At 40.6% G+C, this 23,597-nt stretch overlaps 1 protein-coding gene across 1 annotated transcript in view; it reads left to right on the top strand.

Moving 5' to 3' along the window:
- Nucleotides 1-23,597, top strand: part of si:dkey-256h2.1 (uncharacterized protein LOC337520 homolog) — a 192,968-nt gene that overhangs the window by 143,559 nt on the left and 25,812 nt on the right. Inside the window, exon 9 of the mRNA XM_059972591.1 lies at nucleotides 13,726-13,847. Within this exon, the coding sequence (XP_059828574.1) occupies nucleotides 13,726-13,847 (122 nt within the window). The remainder of the gene's footprint in view (nucleotides 1-13,725; nucleotides 13,848-23,597) is intronic.

Genomic DNA, 23,597 nt, shown 5'->3' with positions numbered 1-23,597 from the left:
GGTAACGTCAAGGAATTTAAACTTACTGACTTCCGATCCCTAATGAGGAAAGGTTCATGTACCTTTGGCTCCTTCCTCCTGTAGGCAATAGTCAGCTCTTCGGTTTTGCTGAATGAGAGGTTGCTGGGAGACATTGATCACGATTCCTTGATGTATAGACTTGGACAGGGATAGGAGCAGATGGTGTAGGAAAGTGTAGGGTGAGGGTGAATTATGATGTTATTCGACAGGAAATTGGGAGTGTAGTTTGGGAACAAATATTCTCAGGAAATTGTACCACAGATATGTGGAGGTTGTTTAGGGAGGCACTTGTATGAGGCTTTGGTTAACTTCGTCCTATTGAGGCAGGGAAAAGGTGGAAGAGAGAAAGAACCATGGTAGACAAGAGAAGAGGAATGTCTAGTCAAGAGGAAGAAGGAAATATAGGTAACAAAGACCAGACAGGGCTCTTGAGAGTTATAAGGTAGCCAGGAAAAGGCTTAAGGAGAGACAGGAGAGCAAGAAGGAGATATGAGAACGTCTTGGCGAGTAGGATTATGAAAAACCCTGAAGTATTCTACATGTACGTCAAGAACAGGGGGACTCGAGTGAGGTAGGACCAATCAGGGGTACAAGAGGAGAACTGTGCCTGCAGTTGGTGGAGATAACAGAGATCCTTAATGGATACTTTCTTTCAGTATTCACCATTGAGAGGGACCTTGATGAATGTGGTCAGCGTAGTACAGCCTAATGTGCTGAAACATGTCGAGGTTAAGAAAGGGGATGTGCTAGAACTTTTGAAAAATATTAAGTTAGATAAGTCCCTGGGGTTGGATGGGTTATACCCCAGGTTACTATGGGATGCAAGGGGAGAAATTGCTGTGTCTTTGTCGATGATCTTTGTGTCCTCACTGGCCACAAGGGAAATACCAGAGGATTGGAGGGAAGCAAATTTGATTCCTTTCTTCAAGAAAGGTAATAGGTATCATTCTGGGTGTTATGGACCAGTGAGTCTTACATCAGGGCTGGGCAAATTATTAAAGAGGATTCTTAGTGATAGGATTTATGTGCATTTGGAGAAGCATAGACTGAATGGGAATAGTCAGCATTGCTTTTTGAGGGGCAGGTCATGCCTCACGAGCCTGATTGACTTCTACGACGAAGTGAAAAAAACTTGATGAAGTTAAAGCGGTGGTTGTGGTATATATGGATTTTAGCAAAGCTTTAAACAAGGTACCATGGCAGACTTGTTCAGGAAGTTAGTAGACAGGGAAACCTGGGAAAATTGGCTGCTTGAACTCAAAATTGACTTCCCCACAGAAGTCAGTAGGTGGTAGTAGATGGAGCATATTCTTCCTGGAGGTACATGTCCATTGGTGTTCCACAGTGTTACACAATTCCAAATGGATGAGGAACTGGAAGCATGGGTTATATGTCTGCAGATGACACGAAAGTTGGTGGTGGTGTGGATAGTGTGGAAGGTTGTCATAATTTACATTGGAGATAGACAGGATGCTTGGTTGAGATAGATTTCAGACCAGAAAAGTGTGAATTGATACACTTTGGAAGGTCAAACTTGAAGGAAGAATACAAAATTAATGGCAAAATCTTAGTGGTATGGAGGAACGGAGGGATCTCGGAGTCCATGGTAGATTAATAGTGTTGATAAGAAGGTGTATAGTGTGTTGGGCCTCATCTGTCGGGGGATTGAGTTCAAAAACTGTGAGTTAATGTTGCACCTGTATAAAACTTGTTAGGCCACACATGGAGTATTTTGTTCAATTCTGCTGACCTCATTATAGGAAGGATATGGAAAGTTTAGATTGGGTGCTGAGGAGATTTAACAAAATGTTTCCTGGATGAGAGAGCATGTCTTATGAGGAAAGGTTAAGCATGCTGGGGTTTGCCTCTTTGGATCAAAGGAGGATGAGAGGCGATTTTGATAGAGGTGTATAATTGATAGTGTCTTCATCAATTCAATGAGCTACAGAGTTATTACACAGAGGAATTGATTTTAAAATACTGGTATCCATTTTGAGAACAGTGGTGAGCACTTCTGATACAGCGGGCATTATTAATCTTTCACCAATTGTATGAGATTTTCCACACTTTGCTATCATTTTGGAAATGTTATAAGAAGCAATGAGACCACTATCAAGGTCATTTTTGACTTTCCTGGCAAATGACTTGAGTGTGCAACACTTTGTAAATGCTTCTTCTGGAACTGAGTAATGCCATAAGTAGTCTTTTCAGGGTTTCTTTTACTGAAGTGTTCCTGCAGTCTTGATAGTTTCATGGCTTTACTAGACAGTACAGTATTACAAGTATGACACATGGGGTGTTGCTGATCGAATGGGAATGGAATTAAACCACACTCAGCTCTGTAATATTGTATTGATGCACTTTCTGTAGTTTCTGATTCTTGGCAGCATTAGAATTCAAGGCTTCACCACCTTCAGACTCAGAGATTGTTCTGTATGTACTTATCCATCGTTAACCAGGGCTAAGTTAAAATTTTTAAAATAACACAAATTGGGAATCCCTATCAGAAGTTAATGACGGCATGATCAGTCAGGTCTTGTGCCTCAAGTTAGGGTGCCACTTACCGCCTCTCCCCTAAGAATCTTGAATGACCTCCAATGACTTCTATTTTCCCTAACACCCCATTGGGATACATGGTCACCCCTTGGGGTGCAGTACCAACCCCGTTGGGAATCTATACAGATACTGTGTTGCAATTTTTTTAGATAACTGCAGCTATCTGAGGTAAAGTAATACTAATCTCAGTTCTGCAGTTTTGATTGCTTCGAAGTGTAATTGTTTTATTGCAAAATTTACTGGTTTTAAAATGAGTATTAAGATCTTTTTTTCCATAATTCTAACAGTAAGCATTAATGTGTAAGAGCTGTTTCTGTCTTTGGTAGTTTACAGTAAATATTGACTCATATTACAAATTATGATAAAACCAAGGGCATCTCAAAAAATCCTTTTGTTCTTAAGGCTATAAAACATGTTTTTCTGAATTAATCACAATATGTAAAAGTTTTGAAAACCGTAGAGTTAACAAAAAGCAATTTCAAATAAGTGTATCATAGCTTGCCAAATGAAAACCAGGTGACCATTTATTGCAAATACAAATCTAAAACTGTGCTGAAACTTCATGAGAGCTCAGTTGTAGTCAGATTATAGGTGGTACAATGTTCATATTTTTCAGTAGTTTTACAGCTTCCCAAATAATGCCAATTAAAATAAGCATCTATGTATTTTCAGCAACATATCTGCACGTGCTGCAATATATGTATCGGGATAATTTATCTTTGAGGTTGGTGGAAAAGTACATTGGTGTATAATTTTAATTGGGATACTTGGATAATAAATGGACATAACTGAGGGACTACCACCAGATGCATAGGCAGAAATCATGTCAGTCTATTGGGCAATTTAACAGGTGCAAGAAATCCTTTGCATACATGTTCAGCACATTCACTATTTTAATGTCTTATAATTGAGCCTTGTATGGATGGTGTGATATTTCCATGCACATGCAAATTAAATGATCTTGCAGTGAAGTATCCCTTTATTTTGCGAAAAGCGAGCATGGCAGCTGTGCCAGTTAATATTTATTCCTTCACCTCCTTGCATCTAATTACTGTAAAGACCCCATTCTATTCTCCCAGTTTCTCCATTCCAACTACAGATATTCTGACTGCGATTTTCTGAGTAGTTTTGATATATCTTTCTTCTTACTCAACCAGTGATTCATGCCCATTCAAGCCGAAAGGGCCTTTGAGTCACTCCCTCTATTTCCCACTCTTCTGTTCTCACTTCTCCTCCTCCTCCCTCCTTTTGTGACTAAAAGTAAGGTTCCATGCAGCTTTTCCTTCCATCTAAGAGTTTCTTTATTTCATGAATTACTCTTGATTAATTTCTGAAAGCTGGACCTCGATGCCACCACTAAATTAATCTGCCTTCCCAACAGTTTCCATCATTTTCTCAGTGAAAGAAATAAATCTCTATTTGCTGTGGTTCTTTCCTATTTACAACACTTCTGTTTACTCCTGATCATGCCAACAGTATTGTTAAAACACATGTGTTTTGGAGCCAAAGGACATGGCCATGAATATTGTTAGGAAGCACAGTATATGAAATGTTACATTGGTTACAAACTAAACATTCCATGTCAGCTTTTGGATTATTGTTTTTGTCAATAATCTTTATTATGCAAAAATAATAATACATTGTCATACAACAGAGAAATGATATCTTTACTCTATACATCCACGCTGACCTTTGGCCTAATAACACATCTCTTTCTGCCATGTCAAAACTATATCCTTCAATATCTTGCTTATTCAAGTGCCTGTCTAAATGTCTCTTAAGTGTCATGATTGTTTCTAATTCCACCATTCCCTCTAGCAGCATGTTCAGGTATCAACCACACTATGTGAAAACAAACTTATCTTCAGATTCTCGTTAAAACCTCCTTCCACTCACCTTAAACCTATTACCTTTATTTTTGATACTCCTACCAAGAGAAAAATATTTTGAATATCGACTCTAACAATGCCTTATATATTTCAATCACTTAGTCTCCTCTGCCGCAGTCTATCCAGTCTACCTTCGTATCTAAGTCCTCCATTCCAGAAACCAGCCTGGTGAATTCCCCTGCATCATGACATCATTCTTATAGAGTGGCAAAATGAACTGTACAAGTGTGGCCGAACTGGTGTTTGTAAAGTTGTAGCAAAACGTTCCAACTCATAAATTCTGTGCTCCATTCTTTGCAAGCAAGCTTAGCATGTGACATTTACATCACCCTATCGACCGGTGCTGTCACCTTCAGGGAACTATGGACTTCAATGCCTAGCCTCTCTCCTCATTAGTGCCCAGCTACTCTGCCCCACTAATTTTCATGTAATCCACAAACTTGCTAATCGTACCTTCTACATTTACATCCAGGTCATTAATATATTTCACAAACAGCAATTGCCTTAGCACTGATCCCCCAGTACACAGAGTACTATCAGAATATTATTCTTCCACTGCTGCCTCTTTACCATCAAGCCAATTTTGGGTCTAAGTGGCCAGCCCATCTTGGATCCCATGCACTCACATTCTGATCCACCTTCCATCTGTAATCTTATCAAGTGCCTTATTAAAGTCCATATAGACAATATCTGCAGCCAGCTTCATAAATCCCCTTGTTACTTCCTCAAAAAAAAACTATCAAATTAGTGAGGCAGGAATCCCCTGTTGCTTTGAATTTTCTACAATAGTTTCCCTATCACTGACATAATACTCTCCAGCCTGTAGTCATCCAACTTATGCTTGCTGACCTTCCTAAATAAAAGAATGCCATTAGGTATTCTCCAGTATTCTGGTACCTTGCCTGTGATAAACTATGAAGCAGAAATCTCCATCAAGCTCCCTTGTTTCCCATAGCATTGTGGGATAGATCTCATCTGTCCCTGGGGATTATTCCATCCTTATGCATTTCAGGTTATCTGTACCTCCCCCTTCTTAATAGCTATACAGTGCAGACAATGAATGTCATCAAATCTGAACTTTTGATTTCTCCATGTCCTTGTTCTTGGTGAATACAGGAAGCAAGTATTCAATTAGGACCTCACCAACACCCCTCAGCACCATGCACAGATTGTCCCTTTAGTCCCTAAGAGACCATAAGACATTGGATTAGAACTAAGCCATTTGGCCCATCGAGTCTGCTCCACCATTCAATCATGGCTGATCTAATTTTCCCCTCCTCAGCCCCACTCCCCAACCTTCTCCCCATAACCTTTGATGCCATGTCCAATCAAGAACCTATTTAGCTCTGTCTTGAATACCCCCAACAATCTGGCCTCCACAGCTGCCTGTGGTAATAAATTCTACAAATTCACCCTCTGGGTAAAAAAAATTTCCCTGCATCTCTGTTGTAAATGAATACCCCTCTATCCTGAGGCTGTGCCCTCTTGTCCTAGACTCTTCCACCATGAGAAACATCCTTTCCACATCTGCTCTGTCTAGGCCTTTCAACATTCGAAAGGTTTCAATGAGATCCCCCCCTTATCCTTCTAAATTCAAGCAAGTACAGACCCAGGGTTACCAAATGTCCTCGTATGATAACCCCTTCATTCCCAGAATTATCCTTATGAACTTCCTTTGAACCCTCTCAATGCCAGCACATCTTTTCTTAGATGTGAGCCCAAAACTGTTCACAATACCCAAGTGCCTTGTAAAGCCTCAGCATCACATCCCTGCTCTTTATTCTAGACCTCTTGAAATGAATGCCAACATGGTATTTGCCTTCCTCACCACAAACTCTACCTGCAAGTTAACCTTCAGGGTGTTCTCACAAGGACTCCCAAGACCCTTTGCATATCAGATTTTTGGATTTTCAACCATTTAGAAAATAGTCTTCACATTGATTTCTACTACCAGTGTGCATGACCACACATTTTCCAACATTGTATTGCTTCTGCCACTCTCTTGCCCATTCTCCTAATCTGTCTAAGTCCTTCTGCAGCCCACCTGTTTCCTCAACACAACTGCCCCTCCACCAATCTTCATATCATCTACAAACTTGGCACAAAGCCATCTATTCCATTATCTAAATCATTGAGATACAGCATAAAAAGAAGTGATCCCAACAGTGACCCTTGCGGTACACCACTTGTTACTGGCAGCCAACCAGAAAAGGATCAATTTATTCCTAGCCTCCTAGCAATTAACCAATGCTCTAATCATGCCAGTAACTTTCTTGTAATACCATGGGCTTTTAACCTGGTAAGCAGCCTCATGTGTGTCACCTTGTCAAACGCTTTCTGAAAGTCCAAATATACAACATCCACTGCATCCCCTTTATCTATCCTACCTGTAATCTTCTCAAACAATTCTAACAGGTTTGTCAGGCAAGATTTTCTCTTAAGGAAACCATGCTGATTTTGTCCTATCTTCACCTGTGTCACCAAGTATTCCATAATCTCATCCTTAACAACTGACTCCAACATCTTACTAACCACTAGGTCAGGCTAACTGATCTATAATTTACTTACTGCTGCTCTTCTCTTTTTTTAAAGAGTGGAGTGACATTTGCAATTTTCTAGTCCCCTATCACCATGCCAGAGTCCAATGATTTTTAAAAGTTAATTTCTAATGCCTTGACAATCTCTACCAGTACCTCTTTCAGAACCCTGTGGTGCAGTTCATCTGGTCCGGGAGACTTATGTACCTTCAGGTCTTTCAGCTTTTTGAGCTCCTTCTCTCTTGTAATGGTAACTGCACCCACTTCTCTTCGCCCGCATCCTTCAACATCTGGCACACTGCTAGTGTCTTCCACAGTGAAGGCTAATGCAAAATACTCATTTAGCTATCTCCTTGTCCCCCGTTATTACTTCTCAGGTCTCATTTTCTAGTGGTCCAATATCCACTCATTTTTTACATATCTGAAAAAGCTTTAACTATCCACTTTGAAATCGTTTGCTAGCTTGCATTCTTTTTCCTCCAAATGATTCTTTTAGTTGCTCTCTGTAGGATTTTAAAAGCTTCCCAATCCTCTGTCTTCCCACTAATTTTTGCTTTGTTGTATGCACTCTCTTTTACTTCTGTGTTAGCTTTAACTTCCTTTGTCAGGCGTGGTTGTACTATTTGCTATTTGAATATTTTTCCCTTTTTGGAATATATCTATCCTGCACCTTCCTCATTTTTCCCAGAAACTCACACCATTGCTACTCTGTTATCATCCCTGCCAGCATCTCCTTCCAATTTACTTTGGCCAATCCTCCCTGATGCCACTGTAATTTCCTTTACTCCACTGAAATACTGCTACATCAGAGTTTATTTTCTCTCTATTACTTCCTAAGGGATCTTTTACTTTAAGCTCCCTAATCACCGCTGGTTCATTACATAACACCCAATCCAGATTAGCTGATCCCCTAGTAGACTCAATGACAAACTACTCTAAAAAGCCATCTCATAGACATTCAACAAACTCACTCTCTTGAGATCCATTTCCAACCTGACTTTCTCAATCGATCTGCATGTTGAAATTTCCCATGATTAGCATAACATTGCCCTTTTGACACACCTTTTCTACTTCCTGCTGCAATCTGTGGTCCGTAGCCCAGCTAGTGTTGGGAGGCCTGTATATAACTGCCATCAGGGTCCTTTTGCCCTTGCAGTTTCTTAATTCAATCCACAAGGATTAAACATCTTCTGATCCTATGTCAGATCTTTCTACCGAATTGATGCCATTCTTTACCAGCAAAGCCAGGCCACCCACTCTGCCGACCTTCCTATCCCTCCGATACAAGGTATAACCTTGGACATTCAGCTCCCAGCTACAACCATCCTTCACCTACAATTCAGTGATGACCACAACATCATACCCAACAATCTGTAAAAGTGCAACAAGATCATCCCACCCCTCTGCCAAATTGGTTTATACCCTATCCTACAGCTTTAACGGACATGCCCACAAGAATATTGTTTCCCCTTGGGTTCAGGTGCAACCTGTCAATTTTGAACAGGTCAAACATCCCCCAGAAGCGATCCCAATTATCCAAGAACTAAAGCCCTGCCCCCTGCACCAGCTTCTCAGCCACACATTCATTTGCCAAGTCATCCTGTTTCTACCCTCACTGGCACGTGGCATGGGCAAAGCAATCCAGAAATTAACACCTTGGTGGTCCTGCTTCTCAGCTTTCTGCCTAGCTCTCTAAATTTTCTCTTCAGGATGTCTTTGCTTTTCCTTCCTATGTTATTGGTACCAATTATGTACCAAGACGTCTGGCTGCTCTCCCCTCTTCCCCCTCCAAAATGCAAGACATCCCTGACCCTGGCACTTGAGAGGCAACATACCATTGGGGTGTCCCATGCACATCCACAGAATCTCCAGTCTGTTCCTCTGACTATTGAATTCCCTATCACTACTGCTCCCCTCTTCTCCCTCTGCACCATGTACCTATCTATGCTTGGTGCCAGTAACCTGGTCACCATGGCATTCCCCTGGAAGGTCATCCCCAGAACAGCTCAGTTATTATTGAGGGTAATGGCAACAGGGGTGCTCTGTGCTAACTGCCTATTCACAATTCCATTTCTCCTGACAGTCACCCAGCTACTCAGCTCCTGCAACTTCGGGGTGACTACTTCCCAGTAACTCGATCAATTATCTCCTCACTCTCCTGTACGAGCTGAAGGTCAGCCAGGCCAGGCAGCATCTTTCATCAGGACTAGAGAAATAAAGATTTGAGGAATCAGAGTTGGAAGTGGGTGGAGTGGAGGAAGAAATACAAGATGATAGGGGAAAGATGAAATGGGGAGGGGGGAGGGGTGAAGTAAAGAGCTGGGAAGTTGACCGGTGAAAGGGATACCTGGCTGGAAAAGGGGGAATCTGATAGGAGAGGACAGAGGCCATGGAAGAAAGAAAAGGGGGAGGAGCACCAGAGGGAGGTGATGGGCAGGTAAGGAAAAAAGGTGAGAGCAGGAAATGGGAATGGGGAATGGTGAAGGAGGGTTGGGTCAATACTGGAAGTTTGAGAAATCGATGTTCATGCCACCAGGATGGAGGCTGCCCCTACAGAATATAAGGTATTGCTCCTACAACCTGAGTGTGGCCTCATCATGACAGTAGAGGAGGCCATGGACTGACATGTCGGAATGGGAATTAAAATGGGTGGCTACTGGGAGGTCCCTCTTTTTCTGGCAGATGGAGCGTAGGTGCTCGTCAAAGTGGTCTCCCAATCTACATTGGTACTCACCCATATACAGGAGGCCACACTGGAAGAGCAGAGTGTAGATGCTCGACAAAGGGGGTCTCCTAATCTACATCTCTGCTGCATCTGCTCTCAGGATGACGTTTTTCATTCCAGAACGAAGAAGGTATCCTCCTTCTTCTAAGGAAGGGGTTTCCCTTCCTCCACTATCAATGCTGCCCTCAACTATATCTCTTCCATTTCAAGCACATCTGCCCTCACCCCATCCTCCTACCGCTACACCACTAAGGATAGGGTTCCTCTTGTCCTCACCTGCCACCCCAAAGGCTCCTTGTTCAGCACATAATTTTTCATAACTTCTGCCATCTCCAAGAGGATCCTACCACCAAGCACATCTCTCTCCCAACCACCCCCGCCCCCAATTTCCTGCTCTCTGCAGGGATTGCTCCCTGTGCGACTCCCTTGTCTATTCGCCCCTCCCCACTGATCTCCCTCCCGGTACTTATCCTTGTAAGCAGAACAAGTGCTACACCTGCCGCTACACCACCTTCCTCACCACCATTCAGGGCCCCAAACAGTCCTTCCAGATGAGGCGACACTTTACCTGTGAGTTTGTAGGGTCATCTACTGCATCCGGTGCTCCAGTGTGTCCTCCCTTGTATCAGTGAGACCCAACGTAGATTGTGAGACTGCTTCGCTGACCATTCACACTCCATCCACCAGAAAAAGCGGGATCTCCCAGTGGCCATGCATTTTACTTCCTCTTCTCATTCCCATTCCAACATGGCCTCCTCTACTGAGGCCATACTCGGGTTGTATGAGCAATACCTTATATTCCATATGAGTAGCCTCGATCGATTTCTCAAACTTCCAGTAATGAGCCAACCCTCTCATTCCCCACTCCCAATTCCTGCTCTCACCTTTTCTCCTTACCTGCCCACACCTCCCTCTGGTGCTCCTCCCCCTTTTCTTTCTTCCATGACCTCCATCCTCTCCTATCAGATTCCCCCTTCTCCAGCCCTGTACCTCTTTCACCGGTCAACTTCCCAGCTCTTTACTTCACCTTTCCCCCCTCCCGATTTCACCTATCATCTTGTGTTTCTTCCTCCCCTCCGCCCGCTTCTAACTCTGACTCCTCAAATCTTTATTTCTCCAGTCCTGATGAAGGGTCTCGGCCTGAAAAGTCAACTGTACTCTTTTCCATAGATGCTGCCTGGCCTGCTAAGTTTCTAGAACCTCCTGGAGATGATTACTATTTATTAGTAAATGAGGATAAAATCACAAGCCATTGACTGGAAAGATGTCAATTTTATGTGATTTTAAATGCTCATTTGAGTGCTTATCGAAGTAATAAAACACCACTTTTCAACAAGTTAAGAACTATTCCAAGGCCATTTAGAACAGAGATAAAGAGAAGTTTCATCATTGAGAGGATGGCAAGCCTTTGATGTTCTTTATCTCAAAGGAATGTGGAGGTTGTGTCATTCATCATAAATGTAATGATTTCTGGCAATTGAGGAAATCAAACTGCACAGTATGAGAGTAGTGTTGAAAAATGGCATTGAGGTGGAAAGTCAACCATGGCTTGATGAATGACGGAGCAGGCTCAAAAAGCCAAAGGACAATTGTTCTTATTTCTTACACTATGGAGACATCAGTACAAATCCAGGATAGCAGATGGGGGAATTAGGTTCAGTTAATTAAATAAGTAAGTCACAATAAACAAAAACAAACAAGAATAATCAGAGAACCCAAATGAAACAAATTGCTGAAGGTAGAGTGGTTGGATGTGGTGTATGTGGATCGTACTAAGGCATTGAACAAGATTCCTTGTGGAAAACTCATCCAGAAGGTATATGCCCTGGGATCCATGGAAACTTGGCTGTGTGGAATTAGTTAGCCTACAGAAGGCAGAAGGATTGTAGTAGATGGAGCGAATTCTGCCTGGAAGTTAGTGAGCAATGGCATTTCACAGTTATCTGTTCTGGAATCCCTGCTCTTTGGGATTTTTTTTATATAAGTGTCTTGGATGATGAAGTAGGAGGTTGGATTAGTAAGTTTGCAGAAGGTTAGTGGTGTTATGGGTAGTGCAGAAGGTTGTTGTAGGTTACAACAGGACATAGCCAGGATGCAGAGCTGGGCTGAGAAGCTGCAGATGGAGTTCAGTCTGGAGAAGTGTGAAGTGATACACTTTGGAAGGTCAAACTTGAAGGCTGAGTACAGGGTTGATAGCAGGATTCTAAGCAGTGTGCAAGAATAGAGGGATCTATGAACAACATACATAGATCCCACAAAGTTGTCATGCAAGTTTGTAGGTTGGTCAAGGAGGTCTTCGTTAGTTCAGATATTGGGCTTAAGAGACGTGAGGTGATGTTGCTACATTATAAAAATCTTGTTAAACAACAAATGGAGTATTGTGTTCATTTCTGGTCAGCTGATTATGTATGTGGAAGTACTAGAAAGAATGCCGAGGGGATTTACCAGAATACTGCCTGGATTTAAGAGCATTTTATACAAGGAAAGGTTGAGCAAACTTGGACTTCTTTCTTTGGAGCAAAGGAAGGTGGGAGGTAAATTGATAAAGGTGTAGTAGATTATAAGAAGCATAGATAGACAGCCAGTGCCTTTTCACAAGGGTGGCAATGGCTCATACTAGAGGACACCATTTTAAGGTGAATGGAGGAAGGTTTAGGGGATGTCAGAGATAGGTTTTTGACACAGAGAGTGGTAAGTGTCTGAAATGCCCTGTCATGGGTGGTGGTTGATACTGATATATTAGGGACATTTAAAATAATTTTTAATAGGGACATGGATGAATTCCAGAGTTTGGTCTACTAGGAAGGAAGGGTTAGATTGATCGTGGAGTAGGTTAAAAGGTCGAGAGAACATCATAGTCTGAAGTGCCCATACTGTTCTATACTATTCTGTGTTCTTCTTTCTAACTTAGAGAGTCAAGCAGTTCTGTGGAAGCAATTGTGGCAAGTCAACATTTCAGGTTGAGATCCTGGATCAGGACTAAGAGGGAAAAAGAAAGATGTTGAGCATAGAGCGATATGAGCAGGTGGAACAGAGGCTGGTGGGTGTTAGGTGGAACTGTCTGAGGGAATGGGTGATGACCAGGTGAAACCAGGCAGGGGAAGGGTGAGAGAATGAGAAGGATGAACAAAGAGGGAGCAACTAGATGAACCAGAGAGTATATGTGAGAAGAGAATACCAGGGGTGTGAGTTCCCTGAAATGGAAAATTACATCATTATGTTGGCCAAAGGATAAAACTTGACACCCTTTCCATTGATGAAATCTGCAATGTGTTCTCCTGATTTCAATTTCATGAAGTCTGCAATCACCTCTTTGGCCTTACTGACATTGAGTGCAAGATTTTGGTGTGACACTGCTCAGGCAGGAGAATGGAGTTAAGAGGAATAATAAATCAGCGATAATGGAATGGTGGAGAAGATTTGATGGGCTGAATTACCTAATCTTGCTTTTATGTCTTATGGTTTATGGTCACTCAACCATCTGCGCTATCTCACTCCTGTACGCCTCCTTGTCACTATCTGAGATTCTACCAACAACTGTTGTGTCATAGGCGAATTCACAGATAGCGTTTGAGCTGTGCCTAGCCACTTAGTCATGGATGTAGTGAGAGGAGAGCAGCAGGCTAAGCACACATTCTTGAGGTGCACCTGAGTTGATTTACAGCGAGGCAAAAATATTATTTCCAATCTGTACTGACTGGTCTCCCAATGAAGAAATCAAGGATCTATTTGCAGAAGGAGGTACAGGAGCCCAGGTTTTGAAGCTTGCTGATTAGTACTGAGGAGATGATGGTGTTGAATGCTGAGCTGTAATCAATAAACAGCAGCCTGACGTGGGTCCTGTTGTTGTCCAGGTGTTCCAATACATTACATTACATATTGCAATACATTATTAATAAATATTCTTGACAACATTGCACTATTTATCCTAGCTCTAAGTAATGGTAATCCATGTTCTATGTACTTTGATAAAATGTATGTGATTTTTGTCTTCTAGGCTACAGTTCAGCACTACATCCTTTTCAATTACTACGGCTCTTCAATGGTGGCACTTTCAACATTAGTTACAACAAGAAGTATAAGCCTATTAAATTTACTGTGCCACCCTCAACCAGGAAGGTTTGTATTTAACTGTGGTGATATGTTACAGCTGTATGTAAGTATGGTATTTAGTCAGATTTATTAACTCAAATGTTTGGAATATTTTAAATAAGTGACCTCTTTCTCGATGTTCTACTCAATAGCTCAATGATAAATCATTTTGTTTCATTTCTGTTGTGTTAAAATAAGGACTGATATGGAAACTTGTGACTTTCTTGTGAAAGCGGGTGGGATGCCCAGTAACCCAGTAGCTCATAATAACCCAAACATTTGTGCCGTGTGCCTGTCAGAGCATTTCAAAGCAAATACCCATTAGTACAGCATTCAGGTTTCCCAATCAACAAGCGTAAACAGGCACAAAGATGTAATCTCAGTTCTTGAAAGTTCCATTCATGCAAACTTACACACTTGCAGAGAGAGAGAGAACACACAGTCATTATCATCCTTATGCTATGCTTGATTCTCCTCAATCATTCTCATTAGATGCTGTCCATCTATGTATCAACATATCTTGTAGCTCTTTTATAACTTATAACAGTGTCCCATTTTCCCTCATTCCAATGGTTGACTATAAAGCAGTCAGAAGAGATGGAGTTCAGACATGGAGGTTTGACAATGTACAGCAAATAGGCACTTAAAGCACAGGAACTAAGTGAAGTTTCGACATGTCTTTCCCAGAATTAAGTGTCAGTTCTCTATGGCATACAACAGTCACAAGCTGACATTGTCGAGAGTGAATAAAATATGATCTTTGTACAAAAATCATTCTCATTTTGCATTGATATATTTCGTCTCCCATAAGGTCTTTATGTTCCTAAGGAAGGTGATCCAGACAGAATGATGCGACCCAAGTGTGACTCTTGGATGTGTTTGTTTATGGTAATATTGGTGGAACCTGTGTGAACTATCCAATAGTAAACAAATTGTAGCTATTTTGGGCAACAGTGGGCATCAATATTGGCACATTGCTTTCTACTTCATTTACCATTACATGCCCTTGCTACATTAATGTCTTATTTAAGTATGCCCCATATTTGATGTTATAGAGTCTTTGATTTATGCAGCACAGAAAGAAGCCTTTTGGCCAAACTTGTCCATGCTAACCTAGGTGCCAACCTGAGTTACGTCCATTTGCCTGAATTTGCCCATATCCTCTAAACTTTATTATCCTTGCACCTATCCGAATGCCTCTTCAATATTGTAATTGTATCCATCTGTACCACTTCCTGACTTGTTCCATATACACGTCACTCTTTGTGTAAAGAAAATTCCCCAGTCACCTTAAACCCATGTCCTCTTGTTTTAGACTCCCTTTATCTTGCAAAAAGACAGTGACCATCTTCCCTGTTGCTGCAGGGAGAACATCCCAAGCTACAGTAACTAGTTTCTCTTCAATACTAAAGCTCTCCAGTCTCATTGCATCCTTGTGAATCTTTTCTATAGCCTCTTGACCTTATCCTTCATACAGTATGGCAATCAGAACTGCAGAGACTTCTTCAAATACAGTCTAACTCAAGGGTGGCCAACCTTTTACATTCCATGAGTCAATTTTTCACGCACGAGTTCAGATGCACCATCCAACTCTTGTAGCCCCATTCAATTCTTATAAAAATACATTAATATGGACATATTTAGCATTTTTACATGATATATTGATTTAATATAAAAACAAGATAAACATTACTTACTTTAATAAGACTTTCAACAAGTATATTTTGTCTTCTTTTGATTTCTTCCTTTTTCTTAATCACATGTTCTTTCCGTAACTCAGACCCAAGCACTAGCTTCAGTTTTCCTTCTATTTCAGGCTGATGTTGTGTTTTATAGTGTCTATTAAGATCATGTCTTCTATTATGTGAGAAAGTGTTTTCACAGACAATGCACAACAGTTTTCCTGATGGACCCACTATAAATAAGAACTCATTTTCCCACTGTTCACTGAATTCACGCTTACTATCACTTTCTGCTTTTCTTTTGCTCATTTTCTTTTGCACTGTGATGGGTAACTGAGTGTAAAAACAAGGCTTAATTTTTGAAAAAGTACAAAACTGCAAATGTTCACAAAGGACAAAGCACAGCTCCGTAGCGCACGAGTGTCAATTGTAAACTGACTGTCAAAAACCTGTGACGCACCGCTGGTGCAGACGCCTGGCACCTCAGGATCAAGCAAGTATCAAACGTGTATTGAACAACTGCAGAACAAAAGTCCTTCTTTCCTAGTTTGACTCATAGAACATTTTTAAAATTGAAAACAGATTAATGTGAAAGAAGATAACATTTGCCAAAAGATGTGCACCAAATAATAAAATCGCTAAAAATAATTGCTAAATTTTAGATTTATTCTCAGTAAAACCCATTTCTAGCTCTAAGCTACTTGAATTCCTGTTAGAGTTTTTTTTTCTACTAATCGGTTTTTGGTTAATACTTTTTTGCATGAGTAGGCTTACTTTTTTATTATTATCACTGGGGTGCAATGTGCCACTTCTGGTGCATGCGCCATAGGTTGGCCATCCCTGGTCTCACTAATGTACAGCTGGAATTGTTTTGATTTTGAATTCTGTGCTCTTTCTGTATAACAATGGTTCCAAGATTGATTCTTTTGGAAGACTGCTTTCCACTCATCATCCATCTACCCTTTACCCTCCAGGGGTCAGCAACCTTTACCACTGAAAGAGCCACTTGGACCCGTTTCCCACAGAAAAGAAAACACTGGGAGCCGCAAAACCCGTTTGACATTTAAAATGAAATAACACTGCATACAACGTTTTTTTTTGCCTTTATGCTATGTATAAACAAACTATAATGTGTTGCATTTATGAAATTGATGAACTCCTGCAGAGAAAACGAAATTACATTTCTGCATGCAACAAAAACATTTTGAACTCCGAAAAAAAGACGTTGGGTTGAAAGTTACTTTTAAGTAAAATATTCAATGTCTATTTGAGTCCTTCTTGTATTTATGAAAAACGCCGAACTTAAATTTTCCGCCAGCAGCAAACCAAAAATAACGTCAGCCAGCTGTCATCCTGAAAAATGAAAGGACTATTTCACTGAACTATGAAAAAATATGAATATAAGTAAAATAATAGGCAATTAAAATATTTATCATACTTGGTTAATGGGATTTCTGCTCCTGGACCTCAGCGCACAGCGTCTGCACATCAGGGCTGTATGATGTCACCTTCATCTTTACACAGGTTCGCAAGCTGTCATCTGTGAGGTTTTCAATATCACTCCATTTGTGTTTCTGAGCAAGAACGGCCTTCTGACGGGCAACATCTTCAAGGTCTGCTGTCAAGCGTCTAAACTTGGACACCCATATGTCTTTGTCGGCTATGTCGACCAGTTCCATCTCAAGATCAGGTTGACTCACACCTGCCAATGCAGTCGTATTCAGTAGGGAAGGATCGATGCTTAAGGGAGTGACCGGGAAGGATAATGTGTTTTTTTCCTCTCTGAACTCACAGAAGCGTTTCCCAAACGATGTTTGCATTGCGATGATTGCAGAATGTAAATACTCCGAAATTATCATGTCGTGACCTTGTTTGAACTCTCTCAAATTGGGGAAGTGAGACAAAGTGCCTTTCTGTAAATCTCTGGCAAGCACTGTCAACTTGCGCTCGAATGCCAAAACATCCTCCAACATGTGCAGGGCTGTACGTCCTTTCCCCTGAAGAGCTGTGTTCAGCGTGTTCAGGTGCGCTGTCATGTCTACCATGAAGTGTAGCTTTTCCAGCCACTCTGGCTGTTCCAGCTCAGGAAAGGTGAGCCCTTTGCTGCCCAGGAAAGTTTTCACTTCTTCCAGACACGCGACAAAGCGTTTCAGCACCTTCCGTCTGGACAGCCAGCGATAAAAACACGTTGTAGCGGTGTCAGTAAACTGCAGTCAAAGATAGCTTTATTCGAACTAAACAGCCTTGCTTTTAAGCCTCCCTCAACCCAGCCCCCCATGGACGCAGATGCTGCAAAAGACGCGTACTCACAAACCCCCGTAGGCTATCTCCCTTAGCCGGAATGCTGGCTAATTGTGAGCCGTTTCGGATGTGGCAGGAAATGTGTCGCTACACTTAGGTTGTACAAGATCACCATAATTACATTTCAAAAGCTAACAAACTAACATAAAATACATTTTAATTAAATACTGACCAATTATTTCCCAAAGCCACAGGGAGCCGCAGCACAGAGGTGAAAGAGCCACAAATGGCTCGGGAGCCGCAGGTTGCCGACCCCCGCCCTATACTGTTTTCTATAGCCAGGTTACTGAAAGAACCATTTTGCATTTGTATGGCACTTTTCTCAACATGAAACAGAAGCAGCAATGAGTGAATATCTTGATAATCTGTTTATTGTTGATTGAGTGATGTACCTTTTGAAATAGTACCATGGGATATTTTACATCGATTTGAGTAGGCAGAGTAGCCTTCAGACTTTTTTTCAAAAGATGCAACCTTCACTAATGCAGTATTATCTCAGAACCACAGTTGAGTGCTGTGGCTTTTAATCTGTAGTTTAATGATTTTATATTCATCACGTTGAGTCTGACTTTAGAGTCACTTTCCTTAATGGTTTGATTTGTCTGCCCACTTCATTTCACTTTTAGTTTGGATTAGTATCTCCTCTAGAATATGCAGGAAAGCTGGAGCTATAGATGAGTATTGCCAATCAGTGTAATCTTTGCAGCAAATCATTTGCATGAAGTAGATATACTTGTGACAATATGGGCTCTTATTTATTCTTGCATACGTGTACTGTTCTGGGCGCTGCACTACATTCGGAAAATAAATTGGGAAACTTCTTCAGACAAAAGTAAAGAATGAAGATCTCTCCCAGTCAATGCTAACTCAACACATTGATGCATTTTTGGGAGCCAATAATAACCAGTCTCGATGGACTGTATGTACCCTTATTTTCATATGTTGCTGCATCCACTCTATATCCATAGATAGTTTTTCAGGTTATAGAAAAAAAATGGGGGAATTCCAAAGCCTTACATTGTTTTTGCTTGTATATACCACAAAGAATGGGTCTTCTCACCTAATCAAGAAAGTTAAGAATAATTAAATCAGGCTTTTGTTTTATTTATTCCATCCCAAAATTCTAGCGTCAACACTGTACTGAATAACAGCCCTTTCAGAGTTCACATACCCATCAGGCAAGACTTTAGCATGACTTAGGCAAGAACAAAATAAACAGAACAAAATAAGGATGCACAATTTCAAAATTACATGGTGTTATTAATTTTTGAAGAAACATATTATTAATTATGTAGTCCTGTTCCCATGGCTGGGGTAATTTTCACCCTTGGTGTGGTATAAAATTGGTAATAATGGACTGCCACAGTCTGCCTGAGGAAAATCAGCAAGTAATTGCTCAAAGCATCTCATTAACTACTGCCTTTTTTACCACACATATCCATTGTTTTAATTTCTTTTTTGTTAATTTTCCATATTCATTTTACAAGTAAAAATAAGTTAATAGCATGATAAATTTTATTCTGCAGCATTTACTTCATTTCAATTAACCAGTGATGTAGCAGTCAAAGGTTGATTGTCATACTCCCTCTCAAAGTTGTCACCACCAATAAAATATATTAAGTAATAAATTGATATAAGCATCATTTTAACAAAGACGTGAGGTGGGCTGAGAGCTAATGATTAATACTTCTTGGTAATATAGATTTCAGTTCTGCAGTTCTCAATAATTACAAAAAAATTAACCTATTAATTGCCTAATTTTACTGATTTTAGAGATGCTTCTTTAGAGAAAGCTTTTGTATTTTTATTATCATTTCTATTTGTCCAGTTTAGCCATTTTTAATATCAAAAAATGTCTTTAAATTTGTGATTGCTTGTCTCAGGATGTGATATTTTGTAGAATTCAATATGAACAGATACAGTGGCCAAGAATGTATTATTAACTCACACACTGAACCCGTCATTTCCATATTGGAGGATTATATGTTGTGGTTTGAATTATCCTTAACCTAGCCCATGTTGCAAAAGCTTCTGATGGGATCCTTCCATTCACACTTTATGGTGGAAACTGTGGAGCTCCAACAGGGCTTTGTTGTCACAAAATGTCTTGTGGCTGTGATGAGCAAGTAGGCCTCAGGCAGAGCAACTGTGGCCCTAGGAATTGAGCTTGATGGCCTTACGATATTATTTGGAAACAGTGGAAATAAATTTTATAAAATTAATTTTGAATTGTTTGGTAACTTTAGTAGATTTATTCTAAAATACCCAATATACAAATTAACTGAAAACATCAATTAAAATAAAATGACCACTTTCACTTGCCATTTTAGTGAAAATCAGGGACACCGTTCAAATAAGTGGGACTGCACAAGCTTGCCAACAAATGACTAGGTCCAGTGGGAGGTCACCTAGAAATATGCATGGAGGTGTAAAGTCATCAAGCCCAGAACCAGGCCCTTTAGCCTTCAAGTCTAGACCAACCATAACACACTCATTTAGACGTATCCTCCTTATTTTCCACACATCAACTTCCACTATGCTCACAAAATGCATCACTCACAACTTATCTAATCATCCATTTGTCATTCTTCAGTCTATGACCCTAAATGATTAAAACCATAAGATAAAAGAGCAGAATTAGGCCATTTGGCTCATCGCGTCTGCTCTGCCATTTCAACAGGCTGACCAATTTTCCTGTCAGCCTCAATCTCCTGCCTTCTCCCCATATCCCTTCATACCCTGACCAATCAAGAATCTATCAGCTGCCTTAAATATACATAAAGATTTGGCCTCCACAGTTGCACGTGGCAAAGAATTCCACAGATTCCCCACTCTCTGGCTAAAGAAATTCCTCCTCATCTCCATTCGTAAATTTTATTTCTAGAAATTTTTTTCTCTGAACTCTTGAGTCAGTGTTAAAATTATGTAAACTATAGCTTACAAAACGTAAAATTATCCATAAAATAAAAACAAACATGGCAGAAATAAATATCAATGTAATAACCAATTAGACCTCTAATAACAGAAAAGACTACCGTTCAACAATATACTTCTCCACTATTCCACCCCACTCCCTGGAAACCTAAATATTTGCCCCATTTTTGTGTATAGATGTCCAAACTATCAAACTGTTTGTAAGACATGCATTCAAAAGCTGCCACTTTGGCTATTTCTGTGACCCACTCCTGAAATGATGGTCCCCTCAAGTTCATCCAACCTCTAAGTATATCCATGCATATACTCCTAATCTCCATTCTAAAAGGATGCCCCTCTATTCTGAGGCTGTGTCCCCTGGTCTTAGACCCTCCCACCATAGGAAACATTCTCTCCACATCCACTCTGTGAAGGCTTTTCACCTTTTGGTAGGTTTCAATGAGGTCACTCCTCATTCTTCTGAATTATAGTAAATACAGGCCCAGATCCATCAAAGACTCTTCATGTGACAAGCCATTCAATCCTGGAATAATTTTCTTGTAACTCCTTTGAAATCTCTCCAGTTTCAGCACATCCTTTCTTTAATAAGAGGCCCAAACCTGTTCACAGTACTCCAAGTGAGGCCTCACCAGTGCTTCATAAAAGCTCAACATTACACCTTTGCATTTATATTCTAGTCCTCTTGAAATGAATGCTAGCATCACATTTGCCTTCCTCACTACAGATTCAACCTGAAAATTAACCTGTAAGTAAACCTGTACAAGGACTCCAAGTTCCTTTACACCTCAGTTTTTTGTATTTTCTCTCCATTTAGAAAATAGTCACCCCTTACATTTCTTCTACCAAAGAGCATGACCATACACTTCCCAACACTGTATTCCATCTGCCATTTCTTTGTCCATTATCCTAATCTGTCTGTCCATCTGTAGCCTCTCTATTTCCTGAAAACTACCTGCCCCTCCATCTATCTTCATATTGTCTGCAAACTTTGCAACAAAGCCATCAATTCTATTGTCCAAAGCATTGACATATAATGTAAAAGGATTTGATCCCAACATACCCCAATGGAACACCACTAGTAACTGGCAGCCAACCAGAAAAGGCTCCCTTTATTCTCACTCTTTGCTTCCTGCAATCAGCCACTGTTTTATCCATGCTAGAATCTATCCTGTAATATCAAGCGCTCGTAACTTGTTAAGCAGCCTTATGTGTGGCACCTTGTCAAAGGTCTTCTGAAAAGCCAAGTACAAAACATTAACCAAGTCTCCTTCTTCTATCCTGCTTGTTATTTCTTCAAAGAATGCTAACAGATTTTTCAGTCAAGATTTTCCCTTGAGGAACCTGTGACTATGGCCTATTTTATCATGTGCCTCCAAGAACCCTGAGACCTCATTCTTAATAATTGACTCCAACTTCTTCTCAACCACTGATGTCTGACTAATTGGCCTATAGTTTTCTTTCTTCTGCCTCTCTAGAGTGTCATTTGTAATTTTCCAGTCTTCCAGAACCATTCCAGAATCTTGAAAGATCATTACTAATCCCTCTATGATCTCTTCAGCCAACTCTTCAGAATTCTGGTGGGTACACCATCTAGTCTAGGTGACTTATCTCCATTCAGACCTTTCAGTTTCCCAAGAACCTTTTCTCTAGTTATGGTGACTTCACACACCCCATGCCCCCTGACTCCTGGAACTTCTACCATACTGCCTGTGTCTTTCACAGTGAATACTAATACAAAATACTTACTCAGTTCGGCCGCCGTTATTTCATTGTCTCCCTTTTCTAACTCTCCAGCATTGTTTCCCAATGGTCCAATATCCCTCTCACCTCTCTTTTACACTTTATGTATCTGAAGACTCCTTTGGAATCCTCTAATATTATTGGCTAGCTTACTCTCATATTCCATCTTTCTCTTCTTGATGATATTTTTGGTTATATTCTTTTTCATTTTTAAAGCTTCCCAATCCTCTAACATACCACTTATTTTTTGCTCAATTATATGCCCTCTCTTTGGCTTTTATGTTGGCTTTGACTTCTCTTGGTAGCCACGGTTGTGTCATCTTTCCTTTAGAATACTTCTTCCTCTTTTGGATATATGATCTTGTGCCTTCCGAATTGCTTCCAGAATTCCAGCCATTGCTGCTCTGCCATCATTCTTGCCAGCGTTCTTTTCCAATCAATTCTAGCAACTCCTCTCTCATGCCACTGTAATTCCCTTTGTTCCACTGTATTAATGATACATCTGATTTTAGCTTCTTCGCAAATTTCAGGCTGAATTCAATCATATTATGATCACTTTACCCTGAAAGTTCTTTTACCTTAAGCTCTCTAATCAATTTTAGTTCATTGTACAACACCAGTCCAGAATAGCTGCTCCTCTAGTGGGATCAACCACGAGCTGCTCTAAAAAGCCATCTCATTGGCACTCTAGAAATTCCCCCTCATGTAATCCAGCACCAACCTGATTTTCCCAATCTACCTGCGTATTGAAGTCCCCCATGACTATTGTAACACTGCTGTTTTGACATGCACTTTCTATCTTCCATTGTAATTTGTAGACCACAACTGTTTGGGGGTCTGTATGCTACTCCCATCAAGGTCTTTTTACCCTTGCAGTGTCTTAGCTCTATCCACAACAATTCAACACCTTCCAACCCTATGTCATCTCTTTCTAATGATTTTATTTCATTTTTTCATTCTGTTTCACAAAAAGAATGTTCAATCTGCACATGCAGCAGAGGTATAGCAACAGCTTTGCTAATGCCACACTGCTGCGCACTTGTGCAGAAACTTGAAGAGTCCTGACACAACTAGCAGCTAGCCAGCATTTCTGTCAGATATAGGTCGCTTAACGCAAGAG

Source organism: Hypanus sabinus, chromosome 6 (genome assembly GCF_030144855.1).
Source record: "Hypanus sabinus isolate sHypSab1 chromosome 6, sHypSab1.hap1, whole genome shotgun sequence".
Lineage (NCBI taxonomy): Eukaryota > Metazoa > Chordata > Chondrichthyes > Myliobatiformes > Dasyatidae > Hypanus > Hypanus sabinus.
The sequence above is the reverse complement of the archived record's forward strand: the minus strand, read 5'-3'. Positions and strand labels throughout refer to the sequence as shown.